The 15,122-nt window shown below is 40.8% G+C and overlaps 4 protein-coding genes across 4 annotated transcripts; 3 read left to right on the forward strand and 1 right to left on the reverse strand.

Moving 5' to 3' along the window:
* Positions 1-205: 205 nt before the first annotated feature.
* LOC147483887 (uncharacterized) lies at positions 206-2,807 on the forward strand. Its single transcript, XM_086580031.1, has 5 exons — positions 206-489; positions 932-1,159; positions 1,528-1,746; positions 1,887-1,976; positions 2,373-2,807. Exons 1-5 carry the CDS (start codon positions 298-300, stop codon positions 2,583-2,585), a joined length of 942 nt encoding a protein of 313 aa, XP_086436157.1. The 5' UTR covers positions 206-297; the 3' UTR covers positions 2,586-2,807.
* A 2,109-nt stretch (positions 2,808-4,916) lies between these two features.
* On the forward strand, positions 4,917-8,393 carry LOC147483888 (C2 calcium/lipid-binding plant phosphoribosyltransferase family protein). The gene is given in 2 exon segments (XM_086576388.1): positions 4,917-6,676; positions 6,679-8,393. Coding segments are annotated over 2 exon segments (3,126 nt in total). The 5' UTR covers positions 4,917-5,064; the 3' UTR covers positions 8,193-8,393.
* LOC147483889 (blue copper protein 1a-like) lies at positions 8,331-9,285 on the reverse strand. Its single transcript, XM_086576390.1, has 2 exons — positions 9,043-9,285; positions 8,331-8,796 (listed from the first exon to the last, which is right to left on the reverse strand). Exons 1-2 carry the CDS (start codon positions 9,209-9,211, stop codon positions 8,486-8,488), a joined length of 480 nt encoding a protein of 159 aa, XP_086432516.1. The 5' UTR covers positions 9,212-9,285; the 3' UTR covers positions 8,331-8,485.
* Positions 9,286-12,739: 3,454 nt separating this feature from the next.
* Positions 12,740-14,439, forward strand: LOC147483890 (uncharacterized). Its single transcript, XM_086579669.1, has 3 exons — positions 12,740-13,526; positions 13,720-14,207; positions 14,257-14,439. The coding sequence occupies exons 1-3, from the start codon at positions 12,740-12,742 to the stop codon at positions 14,437-14,439; spliced, it is 1,458 nt and encodes a 485-aa protein (XP_086435795.1).
* The last annotated feature ends 683 nt before the right edge of the window (positions 14,440-15,122 follow it).

Below are 15,122 nucleotides of genomic sequence, written 5' to 3' on the forward strand. Positions count from 1 at the left end.
CAACTTTTCTACAAGAAAACAACTTCTTACACATCATACAACACTTAATTGGTTAAAAGCTGGTCTTCAAACACATATTTGGTTAAGATGAGGTCTTCACTTTTTCTGATAATGGTCCATTGTGTATAGACCACTCTCTTATAGTACGTTGAATCTGACTCAAAGGTACAAAAGTAAAATCCATGCCTTGCGCAGCAAGGCATATGTGCTTCAGTGCTTGTTATGAGTTGTGACTAGTCTTTGCATTACATGTGCTCTTAACTTTGACCACTTGCATTCTACAAGGCAAATAATTCAATGATGAGTGGTGAAAGTTGGAATATGGATTGTGGGGAAATGAAGGATTCCTTGGGAGGGCTTGATAAGTTGGTTCTGCCTCCAGCTTGCAGGGAAAGTCTTGAACAGATAAGAGAAACTCACAAAGAGATGAATGGGGAAGAGTTGGTTAAACTTCTGGGCAAGATAGATTTGAGTGACCAAAGAAATGAGGTTGGTTCTTTATTTAATTTCTTCTTCTTTTTCCCATCACTTAGTTGCATTTCTTAGTTCAGTTTTTCCCCTGAACTATTCTAGTCTGAACCCTTTGGCCTCTGGATGAGAAGCATTGCAAACGATGGCTGAGCCTTCACGGGTGTTTAGTGTTTGAGGATGTGTAGTATAATTATGTTTTTGAGGGTTCATCTTAAAATGATGAAATGATGGCTGGAGGTGAAGTTTTGTTTAGAATCGTGCATTCTTAGTGCCATCACTTTAATAGTCGGCCTCCAACCAAAACGCGACTAAAATTTATTGTAATGGGCACACGTCTTTCTTAATCTTTGATCTGTGAAATTTTTTATTGATTTGTGTTAGAACTGGTAGCAGATGTGCTATATAATTACTAATTAGCAATTAGCAATAATTCTAAATTTCTAATGTTCCTGCTGTGTAGGTTGGCACACTTGTGTCTCTATGGTTGCTTGACCCACATCAGAGAGATGCAGTTACAGCTAGAAATGCATTTGAACATGGGGATACCAACTATAAGTCTCTCCTTGAAATCTACTGTGGTAGAAAATCAAGCCATATTCTCTTCATCAAACAAAGGTACCAGACTATGTTCCGAAGGCAATTGGATCAAGACATTATCAATGCTGAGCCTCCAAGTCCCTATCAAAGGGTAAGTGCATTTAAAGCCTTTAATTACAATTAGATCAAAGTATTGATGTTCATTATGACTTATGAGCACTCTTAGCATAATCTTTATCATGTGTTCTACATTGAGATCGGAGTTTATGTTGTACTTGCTCGCTCACAGCCCCTAGATGATAACTTTGCAAAATCTCACTGTTGGCAATTAAGCATAATCGTATGGACAATGGTGTTATCACCTGTCACTCTTAAGTTCCAACCCATTTGAACCAAAAAATGTGCTATTAGTTATTACCTGCCAAATCACATGTAGTCCGTAGTATGATTAATTGTTATGAACGACGTGGATTCGCAGTTACAACTGATATGATGGAGATGGATTAATTGGTATTGTAGATGCTTATTGCAATGGCAGCATCACACAAGTCACACCATGTGGACATCAGCCAACACATTGCAAAGTGTGATGCAAGAAGACTATACAAAACAGGGGAAGGAAGGCCAGGAGCCATTGAAGAGTCTGTTGTCCTAGAGATATTCAGTAAGAGAAGCATTCCACAGCTTAAGATTACATTCTCTACCTATAAACGAATTTATGGACATGACTATGAAAAGGTACAACATTTCTAAGTTTTCCTTACAGTTCCCATTATTATCCTTTTATATGAAGTAAAATCATAAGCGGCATTCATGCCTATTAGCATAATACCAGTTTCCCTTTTCTTTTCTTCTCAACCTTATTTTTCTCTTTGTAGTCCCTTAAGAAGGAAGTCAACGGAGAACTTGGTGATGCAATTAGAAATGTTGTCCAATGCTTATGCAATCCTGCCAAGCATTATGCAGAGGTAACAATTGTATGTTGTCAAATGCTTATGCAATCCTGCAAAGTAATATGCAAAGTTAACTATTGTACAGTGAAATGCTCAAGCAATTCCCCTAGTAGAATGCATGCATAGTAATATTGTGCGTTGTCAAATGCTTATTTGCTCCTGCCAAGTATTATAAAACAATGGTAACTATAAGGGCAGCCGGATAAAGTCCTTATATTCTAGATCTCTCTAAAATGTTGAGTATAAAATGCCATATGATTATGAATTACTGGCAACTCTCACTTTTTATGGACAATAGACAGATAGCTAGACTTAGATCTTCTATACCATGAGGCCATGGTCTTAAACTTGCAACCTCATACTACAATAAACTTGCTCTACCATCTGAGCTAATTACATAATTTGTTTTAGATATTATACTCAAGCATCAAGGGCAAAATAGCGGATAAAAGTGCATCAGTACGGGTGATAATGGATAGAGCTGGCATAGACATGGATGATATTCAGAGGGTATTCAAGACAAAGTATGGCATGGAACTAAGGGATGCCATTTACGAAGGAGTTGCAAGTGGAGACTGTAGAGATTTTCTTGTTGCCTTAGCCAGCATGCGCTCCTCATACTGAATTGCTGATTGATGATCTGGAGACTGACACTACTTTTTGAAGATCTTTATACTATGTTTAGAAAAGAGAGGGAAGCAAAATGCATCTTCTTAAAGAATCTTTTGTTTGCTTCTCTAGATCTTTGAGTGAAATATATGTAATTTGGAACGCATGACTAGGTAGCATAGTTTGTTTAATTGAATTATATATCCAGTAAAGTTTGCAAACAAGTTGCTAATTAAATTGTTTAGGGAGATTGTTTCTTCTTTCAGACAAATACTTATATGGTTTGGTCGATCTTTGCTCAAACATCAAAGAGATGGCAGAGCAAGGAGCAATTCTAAAGGGTTGCTCCCACCATTCTTTTGATGAAAAAGGTCTCAAAATGATGAATTAAACTTTTTGGTGTTTCTCTGTATATATTGTTATATAAAAATGTTAAGATTAGTAAGATTGACGCAGAACCTAAGTCCAAGTGAAACAAGGAAAATATGATATTGTACCTCTTGTTGGATTTAACCTGCATTTGGGCGGTGAATGAAAAAGCTGCTTCAATGAGTTTGCAACAGAGGATGAGTTGTCTGGGAAGAACACCTGGCGAGAGCTGGAGAAAGCCCATCAGTGAATTTATTGGAGAAGTGTAAGATTGATCACCATACGTCCTACATGAATCCTCCCTGTGAATTATTGCTAGAAGCGTCTCCAACTTTCAGTTTCTAGTTCATTCCCATTTTCTGCCCACTGTGGTTCAGAGTAGTAGTAGTTGACTAGTTGCATATATGGAGAGTATAAAGAAATTGTAGGTCAGCACGTACTTCAGACAACTACTCATCTCATTGTGCGTGTAAGGCTTCTTGCATACAGGTGATTCTTGCATACTGGTGATAGGTAGTAGACCTCACATGCATACAGATGATATTCAAAGGGTCTTTAGACAAAGTTGGCCGGTCACAGAGCTAAGGGTGCCATTTGTGATGGCACTCCATGTGGACATGTAGGGATTTTCTTGTTGCCTTGCATTTATGATCTTTGTAGCAATTACACTCAATGTAAAGATGTTCCTGTGTCAAAATTCAAAAATGATAAAGAAAATGCTAAAGAATTGAAGTTTCTTCAAGAAAACCTTCTGTTTGTGCTTTTGGAACACAGTCCGGATTATAGGTAATTTGGCAAGCTTTTCTTCACAGAGCTTGTACAGATTCTGATTTGATCTTTCCTTTTTAGCTTTACATTTCTTGCTGTTTACCACTGAGCTTATAAGCAGCTTAACCACTGCACAGCATAAATGCAGCACACAAAGTAGGAACAATTTCAAAACCCACCCATTGGAGGCCTTGGTTGGTCCTATGAGGCTCCAAACCAAGCCTGAACCACAATTAAATCTTTGCAGATTCACGGATTAATTGGTTGTTCAAACATGAAACATGGTCTAAGATCAGATTCAGCAAGTGGAATGGGAGTGTTCGACTGTTCGAGTGACTGAGCTAGAATCATCTTGGCTGTCGAAAGGCATCCAACTTTTCCTTTGCAGTTTGCATGTAAACCTTGTAATCTGCCAATACAGCTAGTTGCTGATATATCGATCATCAAGATTTAAGGGTTTGGTATCGAGATTTTGTGAAAGTACTGAACTTCTCTCTAGCTGGTGCATATCAACTTGCTAACAATAATAGTTGTGGGATGATTAACATGAAAGTGAATTGGTACTCGTTTGGACCTCTATTTGAAAGTGAATTGGTACTCGTTTGAAAGTTGATTACCAATAATATCAACTTTCAAAAGTTGTGAAAGATAAGCCAATGGTCGGTGACAAAAGATTGATAATAATGGAAAAAGCATACTACATCTTACATAAAGCATACTATATCTTACAGACATTTTCTTTTCTTGTATTTTAATTTCACACGGAATGCATCGTAGTGTAACAAAAACACTCTAACTGGAAATTAATTTCCCCACATAATAATCAATGAAACGACAAATTAGCTAAAAGGAAGAAAAAAAGGATCGATGAAGGAGAATTCTGCCTAAAAGAGTACTACACTATGGACGTTAAGATCCTTGAGAACACACAAAACATTTCCCGACAAAGAGAAATGGAGCAAAGACTATCAAGTCATGCAGAAAATAAAAACAAAACAAAAGGAAAAGTTGGTAGAGAATCTCTTACAAAAGTTGTGTATATAATAATGAAAAAAAAAGTTGTAAAAGAGGGTGTTTTACCAATACCAAAGCCTGCCTTGCACATGAAGTTAAGCACCTTTCCTTATCTTTCTTCTGTTAGCCACTCACAATTTTCACTTTCTTTCTCACACTCATTCTATAAACTCAAAACTTCTCCATTTTATTCAAACTCTTCATTCTTCTTTCTTCCTCTATAGCTCCTCTTCTCAAATTAAATTTTTCTATGCTCTTTTGATAAATTTCTCATCACTCGTAATTATATTGCCTTCAAATTCACAAGTCCTATTTAATGTGATTCATCGACGCTCTTAAAACCATGGGTGTCACTCGTAAGCTAATTGTTGAAATTGTGGATGCGCGAAGTCTACTACCAAAAGATGGTCATGGAACTTCTAGTCCATATGTTGTCGTTGATTTTTACGGGCAAAGGAAACGTACTCGTTCTGTAACCCGTGATCTGAACCCGGTATGGAATGAGGTTCTGGAGTTCAATGTTGGTGCTCCATCAGATGTATTTGGTGACATGGTAGAACTTGATGTGTATCATGATCGGATTATAGGACCAACCCGAAGAAACAATTTTTTGGGTCGGATCAGATTGAATTCGGCTCAGTTTGTTCGAAAAGGCGAAGAAGCCCTTATTTACTTCCCTTTGGAGAAAAAGAGCTTTTTCAGTTGGATCCAAGGTGAAATAGGGTTGAAGGTCTATTATGTGGATGAACCGGTCCGTCCCCCTTCACCACCGGCTCCACCTCCTCCGCCAGAAAAAGCCGACACACCAGTACCAGAAGCTGAACCGCCAAAGACAGAAGAAGGGGCTACACCGCTGAACCCAGATCAATCTGAATCCGATTCAAAAGCTAACGAAGACGCTCAAAAGTCCGACACACCACCGGAGACTAGTCCTCCGCCTCCGGTAGAAGCACCACCACCCACGGAAGAGCCAGCTCCGGCGGAACCACCGCCGCCGGAAAATGTGGAGAAACCGTCAGAACCAGATCAACCTCCGCCAGAGTCAAGTGCATCTCCGGTAACCTCGCCGCCGGCGCCGGCTCCACCAGATGAACCTGAGAAACAGTCGTTTACGGAATTTGAAGCAACACATAAATGGATCCCACAACCAGAACCAATGGCCTCAATGATTTCTAGATCCACGTCAGATATAAAATTAGCCGGATTCAGTGCTGCCCGGCCTATTTCTCGACAAACAACATCCGATAGTTTCTTCATGGGAGATTCATCAAGAAGTATGCCAATCGAACGGTCCACATACGATCTCGTGGAAAAAATGCACTATCTATTCATCAAAATAGTCAAAGCAAGACAACTCCCAACAAACAACAACCCAACGGTCAAGATCTCAATTTCCAATTGCCACATCAAATCGAAACCAGCTAGAAAAACATCGTTTTTTGAATGGGACCAAACTTTTGCATTCAGCCGCGACACACCAGAATCCCTCTCCACTATGGAAATCTCGGTTTGGGACCCACAATCATTTCTTGGTGGAATCTGTTTTGATGTCACTGAAATACCAATAAGAGATCCACCTGATAGTCCATTGGCCCCACAATGGTATAGATTAGAAGGTGGTGGAGCCCATCATGGTGATTTAATGCTTGCCACGTGGATTGGTACACAAGCTGATGAAGCATTTTCAGAAGCTTGGAAATCAGATACAGTAGCTAATGTGAATAGCAGATCAAAAATTTATCTTTCACCGAAACTTTGGTACTTGCGAGCCACGGTAATTGAAGCTCAAGATGTTTTACCATTAACGGCGTTAAGAGAGTCAACGTTTCAAGTCAAAGTCCAATTGGGTTTTCAAATACTGAAGACCAAATCCACCGTCAGTCGTGACGGTTCTCCGTCATGGAACGAGGACTTGATATTTGTAGCTGCTGAGCCATTTAGCGATCATTTGGTATTCTCCTCGAAACTCGCCTTTCAAAAGGAACAGCGGTTTTGGGTGTCACTGGAATACCACTCGCTTCGATAGAAAGGCGGGTCGATGACCGGAAAGTGGTTTCCCGGTGGTTCAGTTTTGAAGACTCCAGTGAAGAAAAAAATAGTTATAGAGGTAGAGTGCATTTACGAGTTTGTTACGATGGCGGGTATCATGTGATGGATGAGTCAGCTCACGTGTGTAGTGATTTTCGTCCGACTGCACGACAACTTTGGAAACCGCCTGTTGGTACGGTTGAGCTTGGGATCGTCGGATGTAAAAATCTAATCCCGATGAAGACAATCAACGGTAAAGGAACTACTGATGCTTATTCGGTAGCGAAATATGGGCAGAAATGGGTTCGGACGCGAACCATATCCGATGCATTGGACCCTAAATGGAATGAGCAGTATACATGGCGAGTATATGATCCATGTACGGTTTTAAGTATTGGAGTTTTTGATAGTTACGGTGGTCAAGAAACCAATGGTTTAAAAGAAGCCACACGGCAAGATTACCGCATTGGTAAAGTACGGATACGTATTTCTACATTACAAACGAGTAGAGTGTACAGAAATACATATCCGTTACTTTTATTGACACCAAGTGGGTTGAAAAAAATGGGTGATATTGAAATTGCAGTGAGATTCGTGCGTGCAGTCCCCACGCTTGATATTTTCCATGTGTATACGCAGCCTATGTTGCCATTGATGCACCATATAAAACCACTTGGCGTGGTACAGCAAGATTTGCTGAGGAATGCGGCGTCGAAGGTAGTAGCGCAACACTTGTCAAGATCAGAGCCGCCGTTGCCTCGTGAGGTTGTGTTGTATATGCTCGATGCAGATACGCATGTGTTCAGCATGAGGAAAGTGCGTGCAAATTGGTATAGGATTATCAACGTGATTGCTGGCGTGATCGATGTCTTGCGGTGGATTGAAGACACGCGTTCTTGGAGGAATCCAACGGCTACACTTTTGGTCCATGCTTTACTTGTGATGTTAGTTTGGTTTCCTGATCTAATTGTCCCAACAGTAGCATTTTATATATTTGTAGTAGGTGCATGGAATTATCGGTTCCGATCAAGGGGCTCATTACCACATCTCGATGCAAAGATTTCACAAGCCGATGTGGTTGATCGAGATGAGCTTGATGAAGAATTTGATACAATGCCAAGTAGTAGATCACCTGATATAGTACGTGCGAGGTATGACAAGCTGCGTACACTTGGGGCTAGAGTCCAAACTGTATTGGGTGATTTTGCTACACAAGGAGAGAGGATGCAAGCACTGGTGACTTGGAGAGATCCACGCGCGACCGGAATATTTGTGGGGTTATGTTTCGTAGTGGCAGTAGTTTTGTACTTGGTTCCATCCAAAATGGTGGCCATGGCATCGGGATTCTACTATCTACGCCACCCGATGTTTCGTGATCGAATGCCATCCCCTGCTTTGAATTTCTTTAGGAGACTTCCATCATTGACTACTCAGATGATGTAATGCTACTAAAAGGTCTTATGCATCTTCATATATTAGTTTGAGTATTTTGTATTAAAAAGCCTAGTTGTAGGCTTGCTGTCTTAGTTCTTAACTGATTTTTCCGATCCAAGCCTACATAGTGTACAAAGGCCAAATATGTATGACTTGCAATTCATCTTCCTTATTCATATATATTGATAGTATTAAGTTATTACAACACAAGTAGGAGTGTAGATAATTTACACCCTTTATAGGAAGATTGTATCTTCAAACAATGAATTACACCTTAGTTAATGTTTATAAATCAAATCTCATCACGCGCTGAACATCACAGCAATTGAAACCATGGCTGCAATAAGAACTTGATATCCTGATGCAAAGATTCCATTTGCTGCATTTGGGGCAGGGGCAGGAGCTAATGCAGGTAGAACAGTGATGGCAAGCTTTTGGCCTCCCTCACAATGTGTGGCTACACCACAGAAGTACCACTTATTTCCTGGTGCCAAAAGTGTAATTACGTCTTTTCCTGAAATTAGAGCTTCGTTCTTTGGTGGGATAGCGCATTCCTTGAAGACAGTACCATTCACTTTGAAGACATTGTGAGATCCGACTTCGTAGTTGAAAACTGCAAAATTTTAAAAATTAGGTGATCTAGCTAGGGTGGTTTTGGAAGTAAAAGTTTGGTGATCTAGTTTTAGAACTTATGAAATTATTAATATTGAGTAAGTTAGCTTAGCGCGCAGGCACGATAATTTTTTGAAGATGTCGCTGCTTGCTAACATTCAGTTATTGAGCCTCACTCTTATATTGTCATTTACGGGTAATGAATACGACTATGACTGTTCGAAGTATATAAGGGGAGGTAACTTACGAAGTGAATCGCCAACCCTGAATTCCTTGTCTTTGGCCCATGCTACATAATCAAAATCATTGGTCCAACCAGCAGCATCTCCAACAACAAATTCAGTTGCCAATGCAACTGAAGGAAGAACAACAGCAACAATTGCAAGTGTGACTAAGAATTGCTTAGAAGAAGACATTGGAGTTTGGTTGGTGATTTTCTTGTAAACTCAATAACAATCTCCAATGTTTTTTGAGGACTGAATGCTTATTATAACAAGGCGCCCTTGGGGTCTATTTATAGTATGTAATGTTTTGGTATCTGATTAAATAAAAAGAATTGGATAATGAACCAGCAAATGCCGGCACATTCAAAACCGTGTCCAGATATTTAACTTGAAGTTCATGACAGAAATTTGTAAACTAAAAACCTTTGGTGATAGATTTCGACCATAGGAAAGTAACAGATGATGTTATATACAACTCTCAATGTAATCCAATGGCCATTTCATGGTTTGGGTGTCTCCGCTTTCACATGCCACGGACAAATTTTTGTTTTGTGAGGAGGAACTGTCGAGGAAACTTTTGTTTTTCATTTGATGGTATCAACAGGACCTGTATTATTTTAATTCGAGTAGAATGTTTAAAGAATATATGTTTTTGATTACGTAAAATATTCCTTTTGAATGGAACTATAATTTAAGGCCCAATCAGGTACAACGTTTTTGTTTTGTTTTGCTTGTGCATTTATGGTTACTAGTTGCTACCATAGGTAGACCAAGGACGAAAGCAGGTATTTATGGACAAGGTGGAAACAGTTGGGTCTACTCAAAATGGCGGTGATAGCCTTCAGACTAGATTCCCGGGGTTTCATTTTGGAACATATTGATATGGATAAATGAGACATTTCTGCTATGGGAAAACTTGAATCTGGATTCTGGACTCACGCTTTGGAAAGGTCGTCAAATAATGGGTTAACTAAAATAACTAGTATTACCCCCCTACTAGATTGATCGTGTTTTTTTTTGTGTGTGTACTCAGGGGAGAGACCCTAATTTCCCCATCTAATTGGGGGAAATCCTAATTGGCTAATCTAGTAGGGGGGTAATACTAAAAAGTCCTCAAATAATTAGCTGCAAGTTTCTTCTCTCCTCATGGCCTCAAGGGTGTTGCGTTTGTAAAGTCCAGTTATTCCTTCTTATACTAAAGTTGTATGCCTGTATTTGGCATTGCTGAACAGTTAAATTAAGAAGCTTGAATTTGATTTTCTGGACAACAACTCCCCCAAGTTTGTCGGAATGGAGAGAAAATATATTGTATGCTAAAAATCGTAGAGAGAAGCACTTGACAACCCCTCACAATTCACAACTTCTGTTTTAACTTTCAATTTTATCTAAAAGACTCCAATAATGTAGATCCATGCAGTTTTAGATATTAGTTGTGTTGTTGAACTGTACGTGATATGTAACGAGGAACTTGTAAGTTGTAACTGCTCTCGCAATCACCAAATAATCAAAATTTGTGATCAAGGTCGCGTCTTTGAGGTGTGTGGACCCTCATAAATGGTCCACATGGCATTACCTGATCCTCTTCTTTTGTGGCCTCATTGGATCGACTTGTGCAGTGAGACATCCAACTCGACGGAATGCTCAGCAGCACAATGCCGCTAGGGACCAGTTGGGCATGATCTCTGGACATGACACCCAGACTGGACCCTACATATCTGCAGGCCTAGTCCTAGTTCGTAGCCAGGGCCCAACATGGCATGTGGGCCAAGCCTCACTATAAGCCTGTAATCAGATGAAAACAAGGCCCAGCCAGACCTGGCAGAATCTGGAGATTGGACTCTATCCAATGTAATTGAAAATTAAGGATAAGGATCTATATCCAGAGATCCTCTATCCAATGTAACTGAAAACTAGGATAAGGATCCATATCCAGGGATTCTCTAGTTTTCCGGATTGTTACATAATGAGGAGTTTTCAGCAACAGAACTACATTGAAAAACTCCACACTCCAGAGATTTTTTAGAGACTTGATCCCTCTGGGGTATGTAGGCAGCTACTGAACTACAAAGTGGTTCAGTCTCAACAACTAAAACATTTTTTCTTATGCAACAAGTTCAACAAGGTGCGCGAGTTCTGAAATTGTTTTCCAAAAGGTGGTGATATTCAGAAGGTTAGTTTTTGTTTTAAGAGTGTCTGGGTAGATCAGTTTTTGCCCCGACATCTTTTGGCGCCGTCTATGGGGAATCAACCCATGACTACGTTCTTCTCTTTTATTATATTGAATATCACGATCAATGGCTGCTGGTAGACCCAAAAGAAATCAAAAGGTGGCTGACACTAGTCAAGCTCCAAAAATTGCACAAAATCTGCCTCCCCAATCTTTGAGGCGGCCTGACACATAGTTTCTTTGCGAGATTCATGCTCAGAAGAAGAAGTATACGTGTTAGATTCCCTCACAAAATCTGGACGCCCAACATGAAGAAGAAGATTTGGTGGAGACCCTGCGAATTATTGTTCCAGCAGGGGAACAAGATGCAACTAGGGATACTCGAGTCGTCACACGCAGAGACGGATTTGCATCTGTTGGGGCAAGACCATCAATGCTGCCTCAGCGTCTGCAGCAACGCCTTGGGCCTAGGTCGGGTGCTATTTCCACCCAATCTGGACCATCCATATTGCCTAGGCGTTTGCAAGGCCGCCTTGGGCCTGGATCAGGCCTTTAGGATCCAAGCCATAATGCTCACCCATCTGATGAAGAAACTCTAATGTTTATCTTGCTTAAGCTGACCAGAGAAAACAATCAGCTTAGGAGAAATGACGACAAAAGGCCTAGGGAAGAAAACTCTCAGTAGGAATCTTCCGTACCAAGGGAGAGTAGGTCTCAAAAGAGGAGGCATCATCCAAGGAGCCACGCCTCCAGCAGCACCCAAAACCACAGAACTCCAATTGTGGAGCGTTTAGGTGGTCCTGACACTGTACTAGGACAGGTTCGTAGCCCACAGCGTCACCAAAGCATATCAGTGTCAAGATGTTCCCAGTACCCCAAGGAACAATCACTGTCAGTTCCCGAATATTCCTCTGCGGCTCAAATCGATCTGGAGCGTGACATGCAACACTCTCACAGTCCGGTACTACAAAGAGGACAATACAGACCAGCTCGAGGTAACAGAAGATTTGATCGTAGTCCTGGAGGTTCAGATTCCTCAGAATACGGATACAATGGTTCGAGGAACACTCGCCGGAGGACTAATGGAGGTTATCAGATGGTTGGAGATAGAAGCGGTAGCCAACAGTGGGCCAGAAGCCATAGAACCAGAGCCCTCCACAATTCTGTGGGTGGTTACGCTCGAACCAGAGAGCTAAACCCACATAGGGTTGAAGCAAATTTCAAGCAACGTAGGCAAGACTCTGTTGAGCCAGGCTGGAGCCCTGAAAGGAGAAACCGTACCCACAGAGTTGGCACAAACAATGTCACTCTGCAGGAAAATAGTGACAACTTGAATGAGCAGCGAGTCCAAGAACTCATTAGAACTGCCATGGATTCCAAAGCTACTCGGGAAGATAAACGACATAAACTGGCAATCAAAGGACTTGAAGAATCTCCTTTTATAGATGAAATCGAGATTATATTTCCCCGGTTCTTTCAAACAACCTTCAGTCCCAACCTACGATGATGTAGATGGTTGTCCAGATGAGCACTTGATGAAGTACAGATCGTCTATGGCTCTTTTTAATAACAATGATACGTTGATGTGCATAATGTTCCAAGCTACCCTTAGCGGAGAAGCTTTGACATGGTTTAACGAGCTCCATCCTCGTTCAATCCATACATTTCCGCAGCTCGCCGACAAGTTCTCAAAACATTATCGCTACAACCGGAAGACCATAAAATGTTATGGAACTCTTTTCAACCTCCACATGGAGAAAGGAGAAAGCATTCGAGACCTTGTCAGAAAACTCAGGGTGCTGCTTAAGGAGGTCAGCAATGTCCCAGATGACGTTGTTGCGCAAGCTTTCAAAAATGCTATTTCTTTTGATAAGTCTGGTTTATACAACTCACTAACTTTGAAGCCTCCAGAAACAGTTCAGGATTTGCTGGTGCGAGCAGAAAGGTATGCTACTGTTCAGGAAGATTCAAAGTACAAGCATCAAGGGGATTTTTCAAGTGATAGAGGAAAGCAGGAACAACAACATCGTGACAAAGACATAAAGAAACATAACAAAGATGCCAAAACTAGCGTCTCACAGAGTCAGAAGCAAGATGGCCGCCCAAGCAAAGATCTTACTATTCCAGAGCTCAGCGACAGTCTCTTAGAATTGTATGACAAGCTCAAAGGAAAAATCTCCAAGCCGTTCCTTATGAAACCTGATACTGAGGGAAGAAGAGATAAGTTAAAGAAATGCAACTATTTCAATGATTTCGGCCATACTTTGAATAATTGTTATGCATTCAAGAAGGAGATCTCTAGAATGGCAGATGGGGGACAGCTGAAGGAGAATCTAAAGGGTAGTTAAAAGCTGGCGCATGTAAATCTGATCGAGCACGATGTGATAGCTGTATGTCATGCTCAGGTGGCTGTATGCTCATCCAACCGTGAAAGAAAATGGAGCATGAAGCGCAAGATTCAAAAAATTGGTAGTTGGAATCAATAAAAACGATATCAACTTTAAATCTGGGTTCTATGCTGAGACTATTGTAGAAGGAGGACTAACTTTTACTAAAGAAGATGAGCGAGGAGTCTACTATCCTTATAATGATGATGTGGTGATTACAGCATGGGTTGGCATCCGCAGAGTCCAAAGAATTCTGATAGACACTGGCAGCTCTGCCTGTATCCTATTCTTTGGATGCTATTCTGTCATGAATCTCGACGATGATCTTATTCAAGAAGATGATACTCCAATTATCAGCTTTAATGGTGCTCCAGCTAAAAAGGTTGGTAAAATTAATTTGCCAGTCACAGTAGGTCCTAAGGTTGTAGGAGTTGACTTTGTTCTGGTAGACTGCCCATCCACATATAATGTCATTCTAGGTAGAGATTGGCTTCATGCAATGTATGCAGTGGTGTCCACTTATCACCAAGTTGTTAAGTTTCCAACAGCAGAGGGAACTTGTAAGATCCGAAGTGACCAGATTGCATCCCTGAAATGCCATAAGCATACGATGGATGATTATAAAAAGTCTAAGGTCAGAGGACACCATTCTCAACACTGAGCAGAAATAGCAATTACAGCAGGGCTGGACTAGAGCACCAATGAGGGCAGCCAAAGCACCTCGGGAGGCACCAACCAAGGGACCTCCAATAGTTGATAAGCTGAAAGAAGTGCAGATAGGAGAAGAAGAAAGTCAGACCACCTTCATCTCTGAAGAACTTTCTAAAACTAGAGAAAGAAGCTTTGGTGGCCTTATTGAAAAGTAACAAAATTATCTTTGCTTGGAATCCAACAGATATGCCCGGAATTGACCCCGAGCGTCGCTTGTCACAGATTAGACATCTACCCAAAAGTCAAACCGGTAAGGCAGAAACCACGGAGAATGGCCCCAGATAGGAAACTCTTAGTGAACAAGGAGATTGGCAAGTTATTGGAGGCTGGATTTATTCGACTAGTTGAATACCCAACTTGGGTTTCCAACATTGTAGCAGTACCAAAGAAGAATGTGAAGCTCAATAAACTATCTTTTATGGATGCAAGCTCAGGATATTATCAGATTGTATTGCACTATGATGACCAGGAGTATACAACATTCATCACAGACAGAGGCCTATATTGCTATGTTGTTATGCCATTCGGCCTAAAGAATGTTGGGGCCACATACCAAAAACTTGTTAATACTATCTTTGCTGATCTTATTGGGGTTATTATGGAGGTTTATATTGGCGACATGGTGGTGAAGTCCAGTGAAGAATGTGATCATCTTGCTGACCTGCAGAAAGTATTTGATCGACTAAAGAAATACAAAATGAGGCTTAACCCTGCCAAATGTTCATTTGGCCTATCTTCAGGCAAATTCTTAGGGTTCATGATGACCCGCAGGGGAATTGAAGCTAACCCGGAACAAATTCGAGCTATTCTCGACATGCCACCCCCTACCTGCATAAAG

The sequence above is a fragment of the Coptis chinensis genome, chromosome 8 (assembly GCF_015680905.1).
Source record: "Coptis chinensis isolate HL-2020 chromosome 8, ASM1568090v1, whole genome shotgun sequence".
NCBI lineage: Eukaryota > Viridiplantae > Streptophyta > Magnoliopsida > Ranunculales > Ranunculaceae > Coptis > Coptis chinensis.

Coding starts and splice junctions, on each gene's coding strand:
- LOC147483887 (XM_086580031.1), top strand. CDS start 298: ATGATGAGTGGTGAAAGTTGGAATATGGATTGTGGGGAAATGAAGGAT. Junction 490..931: donor TGAGTGACCAAAGAAATGAG/GTTGGTTCTTTA, acceptor CCTGCTGTGTAG/GTTGGCACACTTGTGTCTCT. Junction 1,160..1,527: donor CTCCAAGTCCCTATCAAAGG/GTAAGTGCATTT, acceptor TTGGTATTGTAG/ATGCTTATTGCAATGGCAGC.
- LOC147483889 (XM_086576390.1), bottom strand. CDS start 9,211: ATGTCTTCTTCTAAGCAATTCTTAGTCACACTTGCAATTGTTGCTGTT. Junction 8,797..9,042: donor CAGGGTTGGCGATTCACTTC/GTAAGTTACCTC, acceptor AAAATTTTGCAG/TTTTCAACTACGAAGTCGGA.
- LOC147483890 (XM_086579669.1), top strand. CDS start 12,740: ATGGCTCTTTTTAATAACAATGATACGTTGATGTGCATAATGTTCCAA. Junction 13,527..13,719: donor GCTGAAGGAGAATCTAAAGG/GTAGTTAAAAGC, acceptor AGACTATTGTAG/AAGGAGGACTAACTTTTACT. Junction 14,208..14,256: donor ATGATTATAAAAAGTCTAAG/GTCAGAGGACAC, acceptor CAATTACAGCAG/GGCTGGACTAGAGCACCAAT.